General features: G+C 39.1%; 1 protein-coding gene across 5 annotated transcripts in view; it reads right to left on the minus strand.

Moving 5' to 3' along the window:
- Window positions 1–17,315, minus strand: part of MYO3A (myosin IIIA) — a 239,889-nt gene that overhangs the window by 178,845 nt on the left and 43,729 nt on the right. For all 5 annotated transcript variants that reach the window (XM_077896753.1, XM_077896752.1, XM_077896751.1 and 2 more), the window contains 2 exons: window positions 15,991–16,095; window positions 15,368–15,467 (listed from right to left, as the gene is read on the minus strand). In XM_077896753.1, coding sequence (XP_077752879.1) covers window positions 15,368–15,467; window positions 15,991–16,095 — 205 coding nt within the window. The remainder of the gene's footprint in view (window positions 1–15,367; window positions 15,468–15,990; window positions 16,096–17,315) is intronic.

Here is a 17,315-nt window from a genome sequence, read left to right on the forward strand (position 1 = left end):
CCAGGCATGGAAATGACCTTTTCGAGTAATCATGTGATATTTTTATTCTCTTTTTGAATATGAAGAAAAGATTATGTCACTAAAGTTGGCATTTCTTAGCAAGTAGTCATGTCCCAGTGTCTGAATTTATAAACATGGATGGTTAGAAAGGACCTTCTTGCCACCCTCCACAGGAAATAAATATACATGGAAGGATACTGGAAAAAACGTTTTTTTAGGATGTGATATGTGACCAAAGGTAGTCCATTCAGATTCCTTTTCTTGGAAATGTGAATCTTGAGTGGAGTGCACACTTGGAGAGGAGTTAACTAGAGCTAAGTCATCCGATGGCAGGGCCCTAAGGATGAGTCCAGGTGATGCTGCTCCTGAGGACCAGGGCTCCCATAGCTCTATTCTTAGGAGGTCAGATGGCCCAACTTCTTTCTCCCTTGACTCTGTAAGCCTATCAGTATTGTTTTCAGTATCCTTGCCTGAGTTGGTCAAAGTTAGTTTCTGTTGCTCACAACCAAGGAACTCTAACTAATACAAGACCCAAATGATTTTACATATAAAGGAGCAAATTAATAAGGGTAATAGTCAATAATGAGTTTACAAAGCCTAAGAGTCATTAGATTTTATATTAATATCAGATTATATTACATTTATATATTACTATGAGATTAAGAATTTTCTAAGAAAAAAAAAAAAAAGAATTTTCTAAGAAAATGGCCTCCAAACTCTTTAATCACACATCATGGGTTGCCTGGGTGGTTCAGTGGTTGAGCGTCGTCTGCCTTTGGCTCAAGAGCCTGCCTCTCCCTCTGCCTATGTCTGCCTCTCTCTCTATGTCTCTCATGAATAAATAAATAAAATCTTAAAAAAAAAAAATCACACATCCCAAAGAAGAAACTTTTGAGCAAGCATACTCAATATAGATATAGCTATAGATATTCTCTATATATTTACTATTATATTAATGTATGCATTCTGAAGCATATGAAGATAATTTTAAAGGATGAGATTAAATAATAACTATATCATGAATATGTCATAATTAGATATGAATTTTTTTCTGCACCCCAATGATGATTTGCAATCACTTTGGTATTGACACCGCCTTCAAAGACCACTGGTCAGAATGCAGGAGTAATAAATTACAGTGCTCATGGGGTCTCACATATCATTTAGTGGCCTTTGGGATCTTGCAGAAAGAATGTTTTCACTGGCACCTGGTTGTATAAGGTAAAAAGACACTGTAAAACTATAAACAGTACAGAAACAAGAAAATGTAGCCCAGAATGTGAAGAAGGAATAACAAAACTCCCACATAAGTGACAAAGGAACTATGCCACTAGGTAAAATAAGAAACGCTTGAGTCGGGGCACCTGGGTGGTTCAGTCAGTTAAGCATCTGCCTTCTGTTCAGGTCTTGATCCCAGGGTCCTGAGATTGAGCCTGCATTTGGCTCCCTGCTCAGAGGAGTCTGCTTCTCCCTCCACCCCTCCCCTCCACTTATGCTCTCTTTCTCTCAAATAAAAAAAAATCTTAAGAAATAAAGAAACGCCTAAATCTGATAATATTGGATGATTTTCACATTAACAACAAGACACATACAGGATGCCTGGGTAGCTCAGTGGTAAAGCGTCTGCCTTCAGCTCAGGTTGTGATCCCAGGGTCCTGGGATTGAGTCCCTAATCTGGCTCCCCGGTGGGGAGCCTGCTTCTCCCTCTGCCTATGTCCTTGCCTCTCTCTGTGTCTCTTGTGAATAAATAAAATCTTTAAAAAACAAAAACAAAAAGCAAGACACATACCCAACTATGAAAGAGTGACAGAGAAGGCATTTACCAAATTTCGTGTGTGTTGAATGTTTCTGCCATTGTTAAACCTCAACATTATTTTACCAACACAAACAAATAGCTTTGGAGCTAAGAAGGCAACTTAATGGTCATAAAGTCTAACATGTTCATTTGCAGGTTAGTAAACTTCAGCTACAGAGAAAAGTAAGTTTCCTGAGGACAAATGGCTTTTTTTTTTTTTGGTATGAATTCTCACAAGAAAAGTAGCTAAGAAGGTAGAAAAATGCCAAATTCTATTTTAAAAGATTGCCATAAATTACTTTAAAAGGCAATAGGAGTCCAAATGATGAGTTCAGGAGCCCTAGGAAGTAAAGGGGATTAAGAAAAGCATCTTGTCTAGAGAGGAAATAATGGAATAAGTTGCCAAAGTAAACAGTTATGTAAGTGTCTCAAGGGAGAGGATGCTAAAAGGTGGAAAATTTCAGGCAGAAAGTTGGGATAGTGCGAGGCTATTGGAAGGAATAGGAGGCCAGAGAGAGATCAGGGCTGAGCAGAAAACAGGCTAGAAGAGAGGATGATGATCCATTTTTCATGCTATCTGTAGCCCTTCCAACAAGCCTCCCTGGGCTGTTTGATGGTTGTACAGCCACTTTCTTCCCTATTGCATACATCCTGTTTCTAGGGAGAAATACATGCCAAGAGGTCTCAAAGAGCCTTAGGGAGTCAGAAGAAACATTAAATATGTGGTTTCCCATATGGTTTCAACAGACCAGACAACTTCAGGGAACTTGATTTGTGATAAAAATACAGCAAAACCTTGACATCTAAAGAGGGCAACGGGAATAGCATGGGATTCTGTTGCTGTTGCTAAAAATAAAATACTGCAGGAATGAGAACTGGAATTATAAAAATACAGATTTTTTCAATAAGAAGAGGCCATACGTTTTATTACACTATCTAATATCCTCATTTTGTTGATGAAGTCAGGAGAGTCTGATGATTAATCTGGACATGGTACCCAGGTATTTGGTGAAAATTATTCTGGATGTTTCCATGAAGGTGTGTTTTGGATGAAATTAACTGTGAGTGAAGCAGATTATCCTCCATACTGTGGATAAGCTTCATTCAGTAAGTGAAGAGCCTTAACAGAACAAAGACTGACCTCCACAGGGTAAAAAGGATTTCTGCCAGCAGACTGCCTTTGGACTCAAACTAACTTCCCCAGTCTTCAGGCTGCCAGCTTAACATCTCATTTTGGAGTCACCAAGTCTCCACAGTCCCATGAACCTTTCCTTAAAACAAGTCAATTCCCTTCCCACCCCCTACCCCCACCCACCATAGCCTGTTGATTCTGTTTCTCTGGAGAACCCTGGCTGATACAAATTTTGGTACTAAGAGTGGTTCTAGAGGAACAGAATCATAAAGATGAGTTTTCTAAATTGGTTCTGGGGTTTCTGGAATTCGCTTTCTTTTTTTTTTTTAAATTTTTTATTTATTTATGATAGTCACAGAGAGAGAGAGAGAGGCGCAGAGACACAGGCAGAGGGAGAAGCAGGCTCCATGCACCGGGAGCCCGATGTGGGATTCGATCCCGGGTCTCCAGGATTGCGCCCTGGGGCAAAGGCAGGCGCCAAACCGCTGCGCCACCCAGGGATCCCTGGAATTCGCTTTCTAATCTGGTTAGAGACATTAATGGCTCTATTTCCAGTAGTAAAGAACACTTATAGTCCATGGCATGATGTGGCAATAGGTACACAAAATATCAGCATTGGATACTTCTAATCAAATACTTATGGTTCGTGTTGGTATTTCTGAACATTTTGTCAAACTAATGAATATAATAAAATTGGCTGGTTTCTACTTATGTCGCTGGACAAAGTGAGGGGAAAGAAAGGATGAGCTCAGAGATTTAAATTTCCAGCTCCAGCACTGCTGCATAAATGACCTGAAAGCTTCTATGTCCTCCCAGAAAGGGTTGGCTGGTTGGCTCAGACATAGACCAAAAAGTTGCCCTAGTAAGTGACCTTGAAATGCCAGAACTACACTCATCTTGAAGAAGAGACTCGAAGACCTAAGACTGGAATGCTAGAGAGGATTTTTCATTTAAGACCTCCTCACCCAACAAGGGAGCATCCAGAGGACATGCCTTTCAATATAATGGCAAGAAACACATTTTTGAGAGGACCCCGGCATCTTTGAGAGTTCTGATATCACTTTTCTGTATAGCCTAGAACTTACAACAGTAACTGCTGCCGCTTAATTAGGAAAGCTAAGTGCAATAGGAGTAACTGGATTACACAGTGGCAGGGGCCAAGTGGTGGTCCTCAACAGGCAAGGTGGGCACAGTCACCATAATGGGCAGCAGAGCCAAAGCAGCAATCAGAAGTCTCTGAATTGCAGACCTCTATGGTGTTGCCCAGTTGATCTTGGTGTTACTAAAAGTAAAATAGATGGGAAGCCTACTAAATTCTTACATTAATCTAGAAAGCAAAATAGTTCTAAGTCAAGTGAACAAGTCTAACATGAATCATCAAAATACTCATGTGTCCCTCATTCTATCCCAAAATTTGAGCTGATTTACAGACCCAGAACCTTTAAATGAAGAGGAGGTCTCCCCTTGAGAAAGAACCCCAGTATATTGCCAAAAATTTACACTGTTAAATTGTCTTCCAGCCTTCCCCAAAGAGACCAATGGCCTTGTAATGGGTGACTGTGCCCTGAGGAAACGGAAATAAGGAGACTTTTCCATTGCTAGAGGCTAAATCTGTATTGACACTAATTGACACTAATTCCAGGAGACCCCAAATGTCACTGTCTGTCATCAGTCAGAGCAGAGACTTAGCAGAGGGCAGGTAAGCAATGAGGTTTAGTTCAGATGCATCTCACAGCCCAGGTTTTTGTTTTGTTATTGACAGTTTAGGAGACTGGAATAAGTCAATGATTCTTTATGACCTCTAGGTCACGAACTACTTTGTGAGTTTTGTGAAAGCTTTATACTTTCTCACTAGGAAATTCGTATTCACATAAGGTTTTGCATATAAGGGATATTGAAAATCTCTGACATTCTCATACTTAATATACCAAACGACATTCAAGGTTATCTCTAGCTTTAGTTTTCTGTAAGATGACATAAGGTAAGTGATTCTCTGCAACCACTACTCCTATCCATACTAATGTGATTTCTCTTAGCAATCTGTCTTCTCTCCAGTATACCTGGAACTAGATCTTTCACTTTTTTTTAATACTCAGCTCATACCTTGTAATGGAGAGTGTGTAGTACTTTCTCTAAGAAAGACATCAAGATCACGCTGCTCACTGTACTCTCCTTGGCTTTAAACATACAAACCACACACCTCGAGCTGTATGTGTCATTTGATTATGTATGACTTTGTGCATACATAATTTGTTGTACTTGTGTACATGTATACACATTTGTACATGTGTATATATGTATAGTACTGGACCTCAGTACTGGACTTACATATATATATATATATATACACACATATATATATAACTGAGTATATATATATAACTGAGTATAGTTGACACTTGAACAATGGGGGGCCCAGGAGTGCCAATCCCCCACACACAGACAAAAATACGCATATAAATTTTGATTCTCCAAAAATTTAACTACCAATTGTCTGCTGTTGACTGGAAAACTTACTATAACATAAATAGTCAATTATCACATATTTTGTATGTCATATGTATTATATACTGTATTCATACAATAGACTAAGCTAGAAAAAAGATAGCATTATTTAAAAAATCACAGGGATGCTGAGGTGGCTCAGTCAATTAAGCAGCTGACTCTTGGTTTCAGCTCAGGTCACAGGATTAAGCCCTACATTGGCTCCATGCTTAGTGAAGGAGCCTGCTAGAGATTATCTCTCTCCCTCTCCCTCTGCTCTTCCTGCTTGTGCTCTCTCTCTCTCAAATAAATAAATACAATCTTTAAAAAAAGAAAATCATGAAGAAAATACACTTACATTACTATATTGTATTGAAAATAATCCATGTATAAGTGGATCTGCACAGTTCAAACCTGTGTTGTTCAAGGGTCAACTGTATATAGAATACTCTTCATTTATGGTACTCTATCATCACTGATCTCTTATTTTTTCATGCCCTTTTATCCCCAATCCCCTCTCCCACTGTCCTGTCTCCTGCTCTACTATAAAAATCTTTCTGCTTGAAGCTTCTCAGGAATTGAAATTTTAAAGCTGCAGACCAAAATCATGTAATTTTAGTCCAAAACACTGAGTTATAATAAGAAAAACTAGGGGCATTTGGGTGGCTCAGTCAGCTAAGCATCAGGTTCTCAATTTCCACTCAGGTCATGATTTCAGGGTTGTGAGATTGAGCCCTGTGTTGGGCTCCACACTGGGCATGGAGCCTGCTTAAGGTTCTCACTCTCCTGCTCCCTCTACCTCCTCCTCCCTCCCTCTCTTAAATGAAAAAAAATAAAATAAAATAAAAAACGAAAAGAAAAAAAGAAAAGAAAAACTGAGGGAGCAAAGAAGTGATTCTTACAAAAATATAAGGAAAATCCTCTTTGATTCACCTAAGGTCATCATTCTATGGAGAGGCATACTTTTATTAAAATTTCTACAGCTGCATTAAGATAATTTGTTTTAATATTGGGTAAATCCCTAAATATAAAGTTTTCTTTTCTCCGTTAAAAAATAAAAACTCTTTCAAAACATCTGAAATCCATTCTTGACTTCATAATAGAATTTTTAGGTATACTTCATGTAGTTTAATTTCAACCATTAAAAACTAAAATTAAGAAAACTAAAATTTTGACTATCTCTTGGAATATACGACTGTGTGCATCAATCAGAAAACATGTTATCTAGAATATTTAGAGAATATCTTTGTCTTTCCTTTGCCATAACCCTCTTTTTAAAAAAAAAAAATTTCTTTATTCACAGCTACTTGCAAAATGGGATGGTTCAGGTAGGCTTGCTTATACCACAACAGCCCATTCCTGGTCATGGCTAACTGGATCAAAAAAGCTTATCTGACCTAGGTTGTCCAACTGAGCTCCTTGTCCTACTTCAAATTCCTTTTGCTTTGGGGTGCTAAAAGTCCAGGTCAGTTAGCTGCTAGCACTGGACCCACAGGTCATATAGGCTGAGAAGACTGGGGCTGCTATTTTGAGTAGCCATGATGTACAACATGAAAACTCCAGAGGCTGGTGTGTAGACACCCAGAGAGAATAGAGAGGAGAGATTTGTTTTCTCTGGTGAGAGAGCAAGAGGCAGCAAGTGGTTACAGGTCTTGCCTTCCATTCTTCTGTTGGTTCCAGTCCCCTGAGTCCTATTCTTCCTATCTATGGGATTGCCTTTTCTATCTTACTCTTTTTTGGAACTCATTTGGTTTTCTTGTCCTTACAACGCAGACTCTTGACTGACACATACAACATTATCTATAATGTTAAATAACATACCTCAACTTTGGAAAATGTTCAGTTTGGAATACTTAAGCCTATAGGTTCAGCTGGAACCACAGTGCTTGCTTTGGTAGCACATATACTAAAATCAGCTGGAACCACAAAGCTATAAAAGAAACAGTCTCTTTATTCATGGTTCTGCTATAGGTAACTAAGGAATTACAAATGTCTTTTCTTTCCAATAAAGGTCATCTCCCCAAAGCACAAAAATAAATTCTAGCTGAATGAAATATTAATTTTTGTATAGGTATGAAAATTCTAAAGCTTTGCCAACTTTTAAATATGGTGCCTGATAGCTCAGTGATTGAACATCTGCCTTTGGCTCAGGGCGTGATCCTGGGGTCCTGGGATGGAGTCTCGCATCAGGCTCCAGCAGGGGAGCCTGCTTCTTCCTCTATGTTTCTGCCTCTCTCTGTGTCTCTCATGAATAAATAAATAAAAATCTTTAAAAAATAAATAAATAAAAATAAAAATGGTTCTTCCTCCTATTTTTTTCCTCATTACTTCATTCTATAAAGCACTAGCTCTCGGGGATCCCTGGGTGGCTCGGCAGTTTGGCGCCTGCCTTTGGCCCAGAGCGTGATCCTGGAGTCCCGGGATCAAGTCCCACATCGGGCTCCCTACATGGAGCCTGCTTCTCCCTCTGCCTGTGTCTCTGCCTCTCTCTCAATCTCTGTGTGTCTCTCATGAATAAGTAAATAAAATCTTAAAAAAATAAAGCACTAGCTCTCAAATTTTCAGGATTCATAACATCCAACTACCAACACACACACACACACACACACACACACACACACACATATATATATATAGTATCTTTAGGCACGTATATAAATATCTTTTGACTTCTATGCTCAATCTCCAACTCTATTCCATAGTTTAGAGAAGTTTTTTGATATAATTTCAACCTTAGAGAAAAGTTGGCAAGGGAAGTACAAGTAACCTTTTTCCTTCACCATTTATAAGTAGGCCATGATGCTCCTTTAACCTCAAAGACTTTAGTGTGTGATTGCTACAAACAAGGACATGCCCCTACACACCAGCTGTACAACTAACAAAGTCAGGAAACTAATACTGATACATTTCTACCGTCTCATCTACAGACTCTATTCAAAATTCATCAATTGTTCCAAACATGTCTGTCCTTACAAAAAAAGGATCCAATCCAGGATCATGTGTTGCATTTAGCGGTCACAGTCTTTTTAGCCTCCTTCAATTTGGAGGAGTTCTTCAATCTTTCCTTGAATTTTATGACCTCAACATTTTTCAAAATGTCAGGCTACTTATTTTCTAAAATATTCCTGAATTTGGATTTGTCAGATATTCTCTCATGATTATATTTTTGGTGGGAAGATCACGGAAGTGATACTCAGGTCATTCCATTGCACCTGCCCCATGGTATGTGATTTTCCACTTCCACATTATTGGTTGTGTTCACTTTGAACAATTGATTAAGTTTTGCTTGTGTGGCTTCTCTGATGTAAAGTTTTGTTTTTCTTTTGTAATTATGTATTTTATGAAGTATTTTGAGACTATGTAAATATCCTGTGTCTAACCAAAACTTAATGTACTAGTTCACTGGATCCACTGAAGTTTTGGGATGAATTATTACTATGATGATTGCCAAATGATAATTTTATAAATTTCATTATCCCTTCTGTATTTATCAGTATTATTCCTTCTGTATTTATTAGTTGGCATTCTCCTGTAAGGAAAAACCTTTGCTTTTCTCCATTCATTTATTTAAATATGTAAGTATCCAAGTATGGATTAATAATTTCTATTTTATTCAGTGGGTTATCATCATTACCATTATTATTACCATTATTTTGATGCTCAAGTATTCCCAGGTTTGCCAGTGAGAATTCCTTCAATGTGGCTTCTGTCCTTTATGTCCTTTTAACATATCTCCATTATTCTTTTAATATTTCTTTCCTTTTTGGCACATTAAATTCCAGGTTCAGGCTGTATCATTAATACAGCCATTAAAGTCAGCCTTTCTCCAAGACTCTTGGCTTCCTCTTAGTTGAGAATTATATTTAAAAACCAAGAGTTATGTGCTTGATAGGCTTGTTCTTGGGGCATCAATGTTTGCTAGCCCTCTCAATGGAAATAGCTAAGTAACACATACACAGGCATACACACACACCCTACATGCACATTCCACCATATTTATTTTTATATTTGTCTCTATAAATTGAAAACCATGCATTCACACTGATACCTCTGATTCCAATCAAACACTACTGAGTTCAGTTTTCTTCCTTTCCATATTTGTAACTCCTTTCTCTAACATTAAGAAACCAGACTCCCAGGCAGCCTGGGTGGCTCAGCAGTTTAGAGCTGCCTACGGCCCAGGGTGTGATCCTGGAGACCCAGGATCGAGTCCCATGTTAGGCTCCCTGCATGGAGCCTGCTTCTCCCTCTGCCTGCTTCTCCCTCTGCCTGCGTCTCCGCCTCTTTCTCTCTCCATGTCTGTCATGAATGAATGAATGAATGAATAAATAAATAAGTAAATAAATAAATAAATGAAAGAAACCAGACTCCCCTTGTTCTCATTATATTTCCTGAAGGTATTAATCCCTCTTTATGTAACAACCTCATGTCTCCATCTTGACCATTACACAAATGTCCCTCTTACCCAGCTTGGGCTCTGACAACCTGATGTGATTGTCATCATCATCTTCCTAGGAAGATGCTCTCCTTGTCCCATTCGGGGACTTAGCACTCCTCACCAAGCACCACAACCACCTCCCAGCGTAGATGCATTCCTTACCCACTTCAGGCCCAAGCCACCTGCTGAGCCACACCCCACACTCCCATGCCTGCTCACTCCCACCTAAAGGCTTTAATTCTGAATTATTTGGGGAGAAAGGAAGGAATGAAAGGAACTTCACAGCTTTCAAGTTCAGGTATGACTGCCTCACTTGGTGCTGAAAGTGGGTTATTAATAAATAAATCACAACTTCTCTTTGACCTACATTACTCATTGGGGATTTGATCTAAAATTGGGCATGTGGCTAATAAGAGATTTAAAGCCATAAAATATTCTGTCATAAGAAGAATGTCTAAATAAATCACAAGAAGTACATTCTGTACTTTTGTATTGAAATGTTAACTATCCTATTAGAAATGAAGTTCCCCAGAGAGAAATCCATAGAAATGAGAACTGAGAACTGCCCTTCAAATTTAGTCTCTCTTTCATTTTCCAGTCCAGATAAAGACTGCTTTTCCAGACATTAGTCAATTTGCCTACAGGGGTTTACCTACTGGGAGATCATATTATTTATTGATTGATTATATACCAGTGACTGCTAATGTATTTCATTAATAACGTTTACAAGCTCCTTTGTCTTTTTACTTTCTGGGGTGTCTGGGGGATTTATGTAAAAACATATCCATTTAACAACAACAAAAAGGGTTTTCTTAAAGGCTGTATTCATAACTAGCATTAGCAAACTGAATCTCAGTTTTAATTAAGTAGCTTCATACTTAAAGTAATACAGGATTTATCCTAGCAAAGGGCTACTTATTTTTGAAACAGAAAAAAGCTATTTTGGGAACTCATATTTTCAGTATTTAGCGACTATGTTTAAAAACATTTATTTACTATTTATCAAGTACCTACTATGTGTACAACACTGACCTAGGGGCTGAGAATACTATTTCATGATAATGGTAATAACTCAAATTTTTAAAATTACTGTCAATAATTATACTAAGTAGTTTGCCTGTACCATGACATTTATTCATCACAGCAATCAACCATATGAGATAAAGACTATTCTTTTTTCCTATTTGTAGATGAGCATTTTGATGTCCTTGGAGACTGTCACTGACTTTCTCAAGGTCACACAATTGTATGGAAAATCCTACCTCTCATTCATTCACTCATTTGAGAGTATTTATTACTTTCAAGGTGCCAGTACTATGGTTGGCTCTAGGTACAAAGTGCTAGACCAGACAGAGACCATGTCATCGTGAAGCTTATAGTTTAGCAGGGAAGGTAGTCAAATCAAACATGTGATTGCAATCAAGCATGACAACTGGTTGGCTAAGCTAAGTAGGGGGTGTTGGGGAGGTGCTCATCAAGGCAAGCAGAAGTTGGCTGGGCATAGTAATAAAGGGAAGTTTCTATGCAGGAAAAGCATCACGTCTGTAACTGATTGCAAAATTTAATAATACTATACTAACACACAGAGAAACTGTAGTTTCTTCCTTTTGCCTCTGTTATGGCCTCTCTTTATGCTCCTACCTACTGACTGGGAAGGCAGTAAACCTTAGTCAGATCTAATAAACCTGTAACGTCCTTTCAGATGGAGCTGAGTCTCTCTTGGATGAAAGCCTGCTCCATCTCTCAGACAGCAACCTTTCTCCTCCCTCCTTCCTGAAGATGGTACCATGCATACAGGATAAGGGATGACATATAAGACCTTCAGGCAGGGAAAAGAGGGAGGGTCCTCAGAGTGGTGGGTCTCTAGCCTCTGGAGTCATGTACCTGCTGTCTGGCTACTGGCCTCCCTCACTGGCCTTGATATCAGGTGAGCTCATGGTCCACTCTCTTCCTGCAGGCAGGGCTTCCTGTAATTCCTCTGGGCAGACTAAGGTTCACGTTGGTTTCAACTGGAGCTGAGAACACTCTGGGGTCTGGCTGTGACTCTTATTCAGACCAGGCCCAGGTGATATGCTCTGTGCCTTACTGCCCATCTTGAAGAATCCCTCTAGGAACTTACCAGATTCTCAGTGACTTTTGGGTTTCTGGACACTAAGGGAAGGGTTTGGGGAAGTTCGACTTGAGTATTTCTTCTACTTAATCACTTTACATCTCCAGGTGTAAATGACAAGGACATAGCTCAATTCAGCGATGGCCTCTCTGGAGTGTGGATGACAATGGAGGAGAGTATGTGGGTGAGAGCCTCTTTCTGCCCTCGCTGGCAGCTTCACTTTTTGAGAGCTCACCTCACTCTCCTGCCTCTTTATCTGTTTCATCTTTCCACAATCTCCCCAGGATTGGAAAGGAATTCCCTCTTCTTTCTGTTGTCTCTTGTGTGAAACCCTCTGGTGTATCCCTGGAAATTTCCTCTCTATATGCTAAAGAGGGAGATAAAACAATTTAGACAGATCTTTCTCAAGAGGCAGCATGGTCTTGCTACAAATTCCTATTTTTGAATGTTAAAAACTGAACATTACTCCCGTCATTTTCTTGCATTCCTTCTGGAACAAATCTTCTTTTTTAAAGATTTTATTTATTTATTCATGAGACACAGAGAGAGAGAGGCAGAGACATAGGCAGAGGAAGAAACAGGCTCCCTGCATGGGGCTTGATCCCAGGACCCCAGGATCATGACCTGAGCCAAAGGCAGATGCTCAACCACTGAGCCACCCAGGCATCCCCCTTCTGGAACAAATAGATAGAGAGATGCCTCAGGCAGACTGGGGTGAAGATCATGCTCTTAGGCAAAAAAGAAAAGCATGTGAATATATTTCGAAGTACTCAATCGCATGTGTAAGAGCCCGAATGAGCAAGAATGTGGCACATTTCAGAAACTGAAAAAAGCTGACCTGGCTCCTAGGTAATAGCAGGAGAAGGTACCTGATGAACACAAGGGGGCATAAAAAAAAAAAAAAAAAGGCATCAATTATTAAGTGCTTACTCTGTGCCAGCACAGAGGATCATAAGGCAAAGAATTACATAGGGCTGTGGGAGGCCATTGAGTAAGACAATGCCAGTACCAGCTATGCTTTCCAAAAGGGTCCCTGTGGCTGCAGTGTGGAGAATGGACTAGAAAGAAAGAAAGGAGGGAAGGAAGGAAGGAAGGAAGGAAGGGAGGGAGGAGGGAGGAAGACTGGTTGCAAGGAATTCAGGGAAGTAGAAGTGTGGGAGGTCAGGTCAGAGATGATGGCTAGGACTAGGCAAGAAAATGGGAGTCTGGGGACATATATAATAGAGCTTTGTGACTAGTCCTGGATGTGGGTTCTGGGAAAGGAAGACTCAGGATGAGCCTAAGATTTCTGACTTAAGCAGCAAAACAGGACTGGTGACTTTTTCTAAGATAAGAAGTTCTTGATATGAAGCAGATTTCTGGGGATGGTTGAGGTGGTGGAGTTCCATTTGGACATTTTAAGGACTGGCAGCCATCCAGGTACACTCCTTCGGAAGCCAATAATAAGCTTACTATCTATTTGGTGAGGTGAGAAATTCAAATAAGATGTATTCTAAAACACTTTACTCCCAGCTTCAGCCTTGCCTGAAAATTTCATTTAAACATTAAATGAGGACATCAGTTTTCAGCATTTCAGTGGCTTATCACATCTTACTCTTTCTGTCCTTGAAGAGTTTCATGATACATGCACCTCCACCCTCAGGTTTTAATTCATCTGGAAACCTACAAATTATTTTAGGCAAACTGAATCCATGTCCTCTTACCGCAGAGAATAAAAATAGAAACATTATTTTACATGCAAATAATAGCAATTTAGTATCAGACACTATGAACACACTAATAGGTGACTAGCCCTCTTTTCTAATTGTTGACAAAAATAAAGTCTGTAACAGTATTAATCTAAAACCAAAGCTCTCATTTTGTCAGTTTCCCAACTTATGATTATTTACAAAGGTATCACATAGAAGGCCACTTTATTAATTATTTGGGTTATGTTTTTAATCTAGACTACTGTGGAAGGTATCCCAGGAAATTGCATTTCTCAAAGCTACTGGTTTACCAGTTCTTCTTTCATGAAGAAAATGAAGAGAATGGCCCTTCCTGGGGGGGCAATGAAAAGTATTTTGCTGTTGTTCTTTTCCACTTCAGGCACACATTAGTCCTAACCCAGTCAGTGTTCAAACACACAGCTCTGCGCTCAACCAGCAGCACAGATAGCTGCATCCAATTAGTTAATTAGAAATTCACTGTCAAGCTCACTGCTGCTCACAGCTTTCAAAAGCTCAACTGAGAAAAAAAAGGTAGGTACCTGCATGGCTGTTTGAAGGATATGTTATCTATCCATTCCTTTGTAGATGCTCTGAAATTCATTCCTGGGGTGAGCCAGATTACTAGGGAGCTATACACTTAGATATTAAACACAATTAATATCCATCTTCCCTAAGTTTCAGTTTCCAAAATGCAAAATGAAGTTACATTCATTTATTCATTCACTACTAGAATTCCACTATACCCCAAAGCATTAGGTCTACAAAATAGACGAAATTCTACCTCTGAAGGACCCCGTGTACCTATCTTCCTAAGTATCCTTAACAACGTATAAGGATCAAAATAGGTAATGAAAATCCTATTTTTTATGATAAACACAAAAAGCGAGAAATATAAAGGTAAAGAAGCACAAGGAGGCTCACCTTCCCCAGGCACAGTGAGGACACTAAGAGTTCTAGAATAATTTGGTTCATCCTCCTGGGAGTAGTGCACTTATAGGAATACTACGCCAGGAGGTTACAGAAGGACACTGTCGTACCTAATTGCCCAGATGCAGAGTGCTATCAGTTATGGTGCCTTTGGCTATGACACAGAAATCCATTTGACTTAGTAAATATGGAAATGTATTATCTCATATGACAAAAGTTCTAGAGATAGGGCAGGTGCCAGCATCTGGTGATTTAGTGGCTGGATAATACCATCAAGGGCCCTCATTCTTTTCACCTCTCATCTCCACCTCTCCCAAGGTGGCTCTCCACTTGGGATGGAGCATCTCAGGATAGGGTGAGGTGCCTCAGCAGGTTCATGCATGGCAATAAGACAGACAGGGTCCCAAGAAACAGATCACCTCTCCCTGTGCCTCCTTCTTAGGACCGCAACAAGAAAGCAACTTATAAGGGCCATGGGACTGCCATGAGGCTGACTGGAATCATTTGGGGGCTGTCTATGGTAGGAATCTGCCCACACATACTGCTATCGTGGTGTTCTGGGTACAAGCTCACTGATTTGTTGAAAAGAGTCATTCCTGGGAATCTTTCACTGACCAAATTTACAAAAAACCTCTGCACTTTGTTACCTCAGTGGGATACTGTTTTTCCTCCACTTTCAATGCTTAGAAAGTGAGTCTGATGGAAAATGATCAAATCATATTCATACTACTCATTCTGCATCCCAAACTCAAGCATTTCAAGCCAAACTTACCAAAATCTACGAGTTTGACTCCCCCTTCAGTGGTCAATAGAATGTTATTTCCTTTTACATCACGGTGGATAGTTTTGTTGTTATGCAAATGCTGAAGTCCCTAATGGGTGGGAAACAGATAATGACTTTCAAAGCATCAAATAACATTTTTCATTTGTGCAAAATCAATAGGAAATACTTGTCAAAATTAACATGCAAACATCCTTAAAATGTTTTCACACTGAATTAATCAAATCAAAGTCAAAAATTCATAAACCAGAGACACCCTTCCTTCACTCATCAAATATTTCGTAAAAACATGCTGATCTCAGTAGATGAAACATTCTGTATATTTATTCTAAATAATGGCAAAGAAGAACCTATTCATAAAAAATACACAATATCTGCCTTCATCACGATCAATCTCAGAAATATACTTGGGACATCAGAGTTCTGTTGACACACAAGGAAGGTAGGTGTCTAATAAAACAAGGAATTAGTAATGCTAAACATTTCAGAGTTTGCATATACTCTTGCATCAATCAATACTAATGTAGTGGTATTTTTCTAAAAATAAAATCCACATTTTTTATTGAACTAGGGCTGCCTCATAATTAATGCATGAACAATTTAAATTGCCTTACCAATAGTGCTTCATGTAAAATATAGGCAATTATGGGTTCACTCATTCTTTTGCCTTTCTTCAGCAATCCCTTCACGAGATCAGCCACTGATCCTCCATTGCACAGCTATACAGGAATATTCCAAAATATTAAATGACATTTTAGTACTTGCTCTAAAAGGTTTTCTAGACACATTTTTTAAAGAACTGTTCTGATTTTGTGTTTCAAATGATTACCCTCATCTTTATGGCTTCATAAATAAAATGAACATGTAAATTGTACTAATGCACAATTAATTATTCGAACACAGTTTTCAGATGAGTTACCTTTTAGAAGAGAATCCAGAGAAGCCTTGGGCTTGATTTTTTTTTTTGGGGGGGGGGCTTGAATTTTAAATTCAAGGATAATAATTATGGTTCTGCAAATTAGTCCCAAATTTAGGATCTAGGGCTTCAAAAAAGTATTCTTGATTTCTGATTGTTTAATTTACAGAGTAATAAGATTTCATGATCTCTTTGAATACCCACCATTTGCTTCAACGTGGATGGAACTGGAGAGTATTATGCTGAATGAAGTAAGTCAATCAGAGAAGGACAAACATTATATGGTTTCATTCATTCAGGGAATATAAAAAATAGTGAAAGATATTAAAGGGAAAAGAGAGAAAATGAGTGGGAAATATCAGAGAGGGTGACAGAACATGAGAGACTCCTAACTCTGGGAAAAGAACAAAGGGTGGTGGAAGGGGATGTGGGCGGGGGGTTGAGGTGACTGGGTGACAGGCACTGAGGGGGGCATTGACGGGATGCTTTATGTTGACAAACTGAACTCCAATAAAAAAATATACAAAAAAAAAAAAAAGATTTCACGACCTCCATACAAGGCTATTCTGTATATCCATTAATTTAAAAATATGCCCCCTTGGCACCTGGGTGGCTCAGCTGGTTAGGTGTCTGCTTTCAGCTTAGGTGATAGTCCCAGGGTCCTGGAATTGAGCACATCCTGCTCAGTGGAGAGTCTACTTTTCCCTCTCTCTCTGTTCCTCCCCCATCTCGTGCGCTCTCTCTCTCTCAAATAAATAAAAATAAAATCTTTTTTTTTTTAAATAAAATCTTAAAACACACATACACATACAAAAACCACACAAAAAAAAACCTGCCTCCTTTCTGGCAAAATTTCAGAATGCACTGAAATGAGGACTACAAATAACATTTCAGAAAACTGCTTTAAATACCATGCTTCTCAGGTTCTTTACCTTCCTTCCTCCCCTTCTCCCCCAAAGGAGGGGAATCTAAGTGAAAAAAACAAAAGGGAAGACCATGGTAGGGGATTTTTCACAGTCAGGT

This window comes from Canis aureus, chromosome 5 (genome assembly GCF_053574225.1).
Source record: "Canis aureus isolate CA01 chromosome 5, VMU_Caureus_v.1.0, whole genome shotgun sequence".
In the NCBI taxonomy this organism is placed as follows: Eukaryota; Metazoa; Chordata; class Mammalia; order Carnivora; family Canidae; genus Canis; species Canis aureus.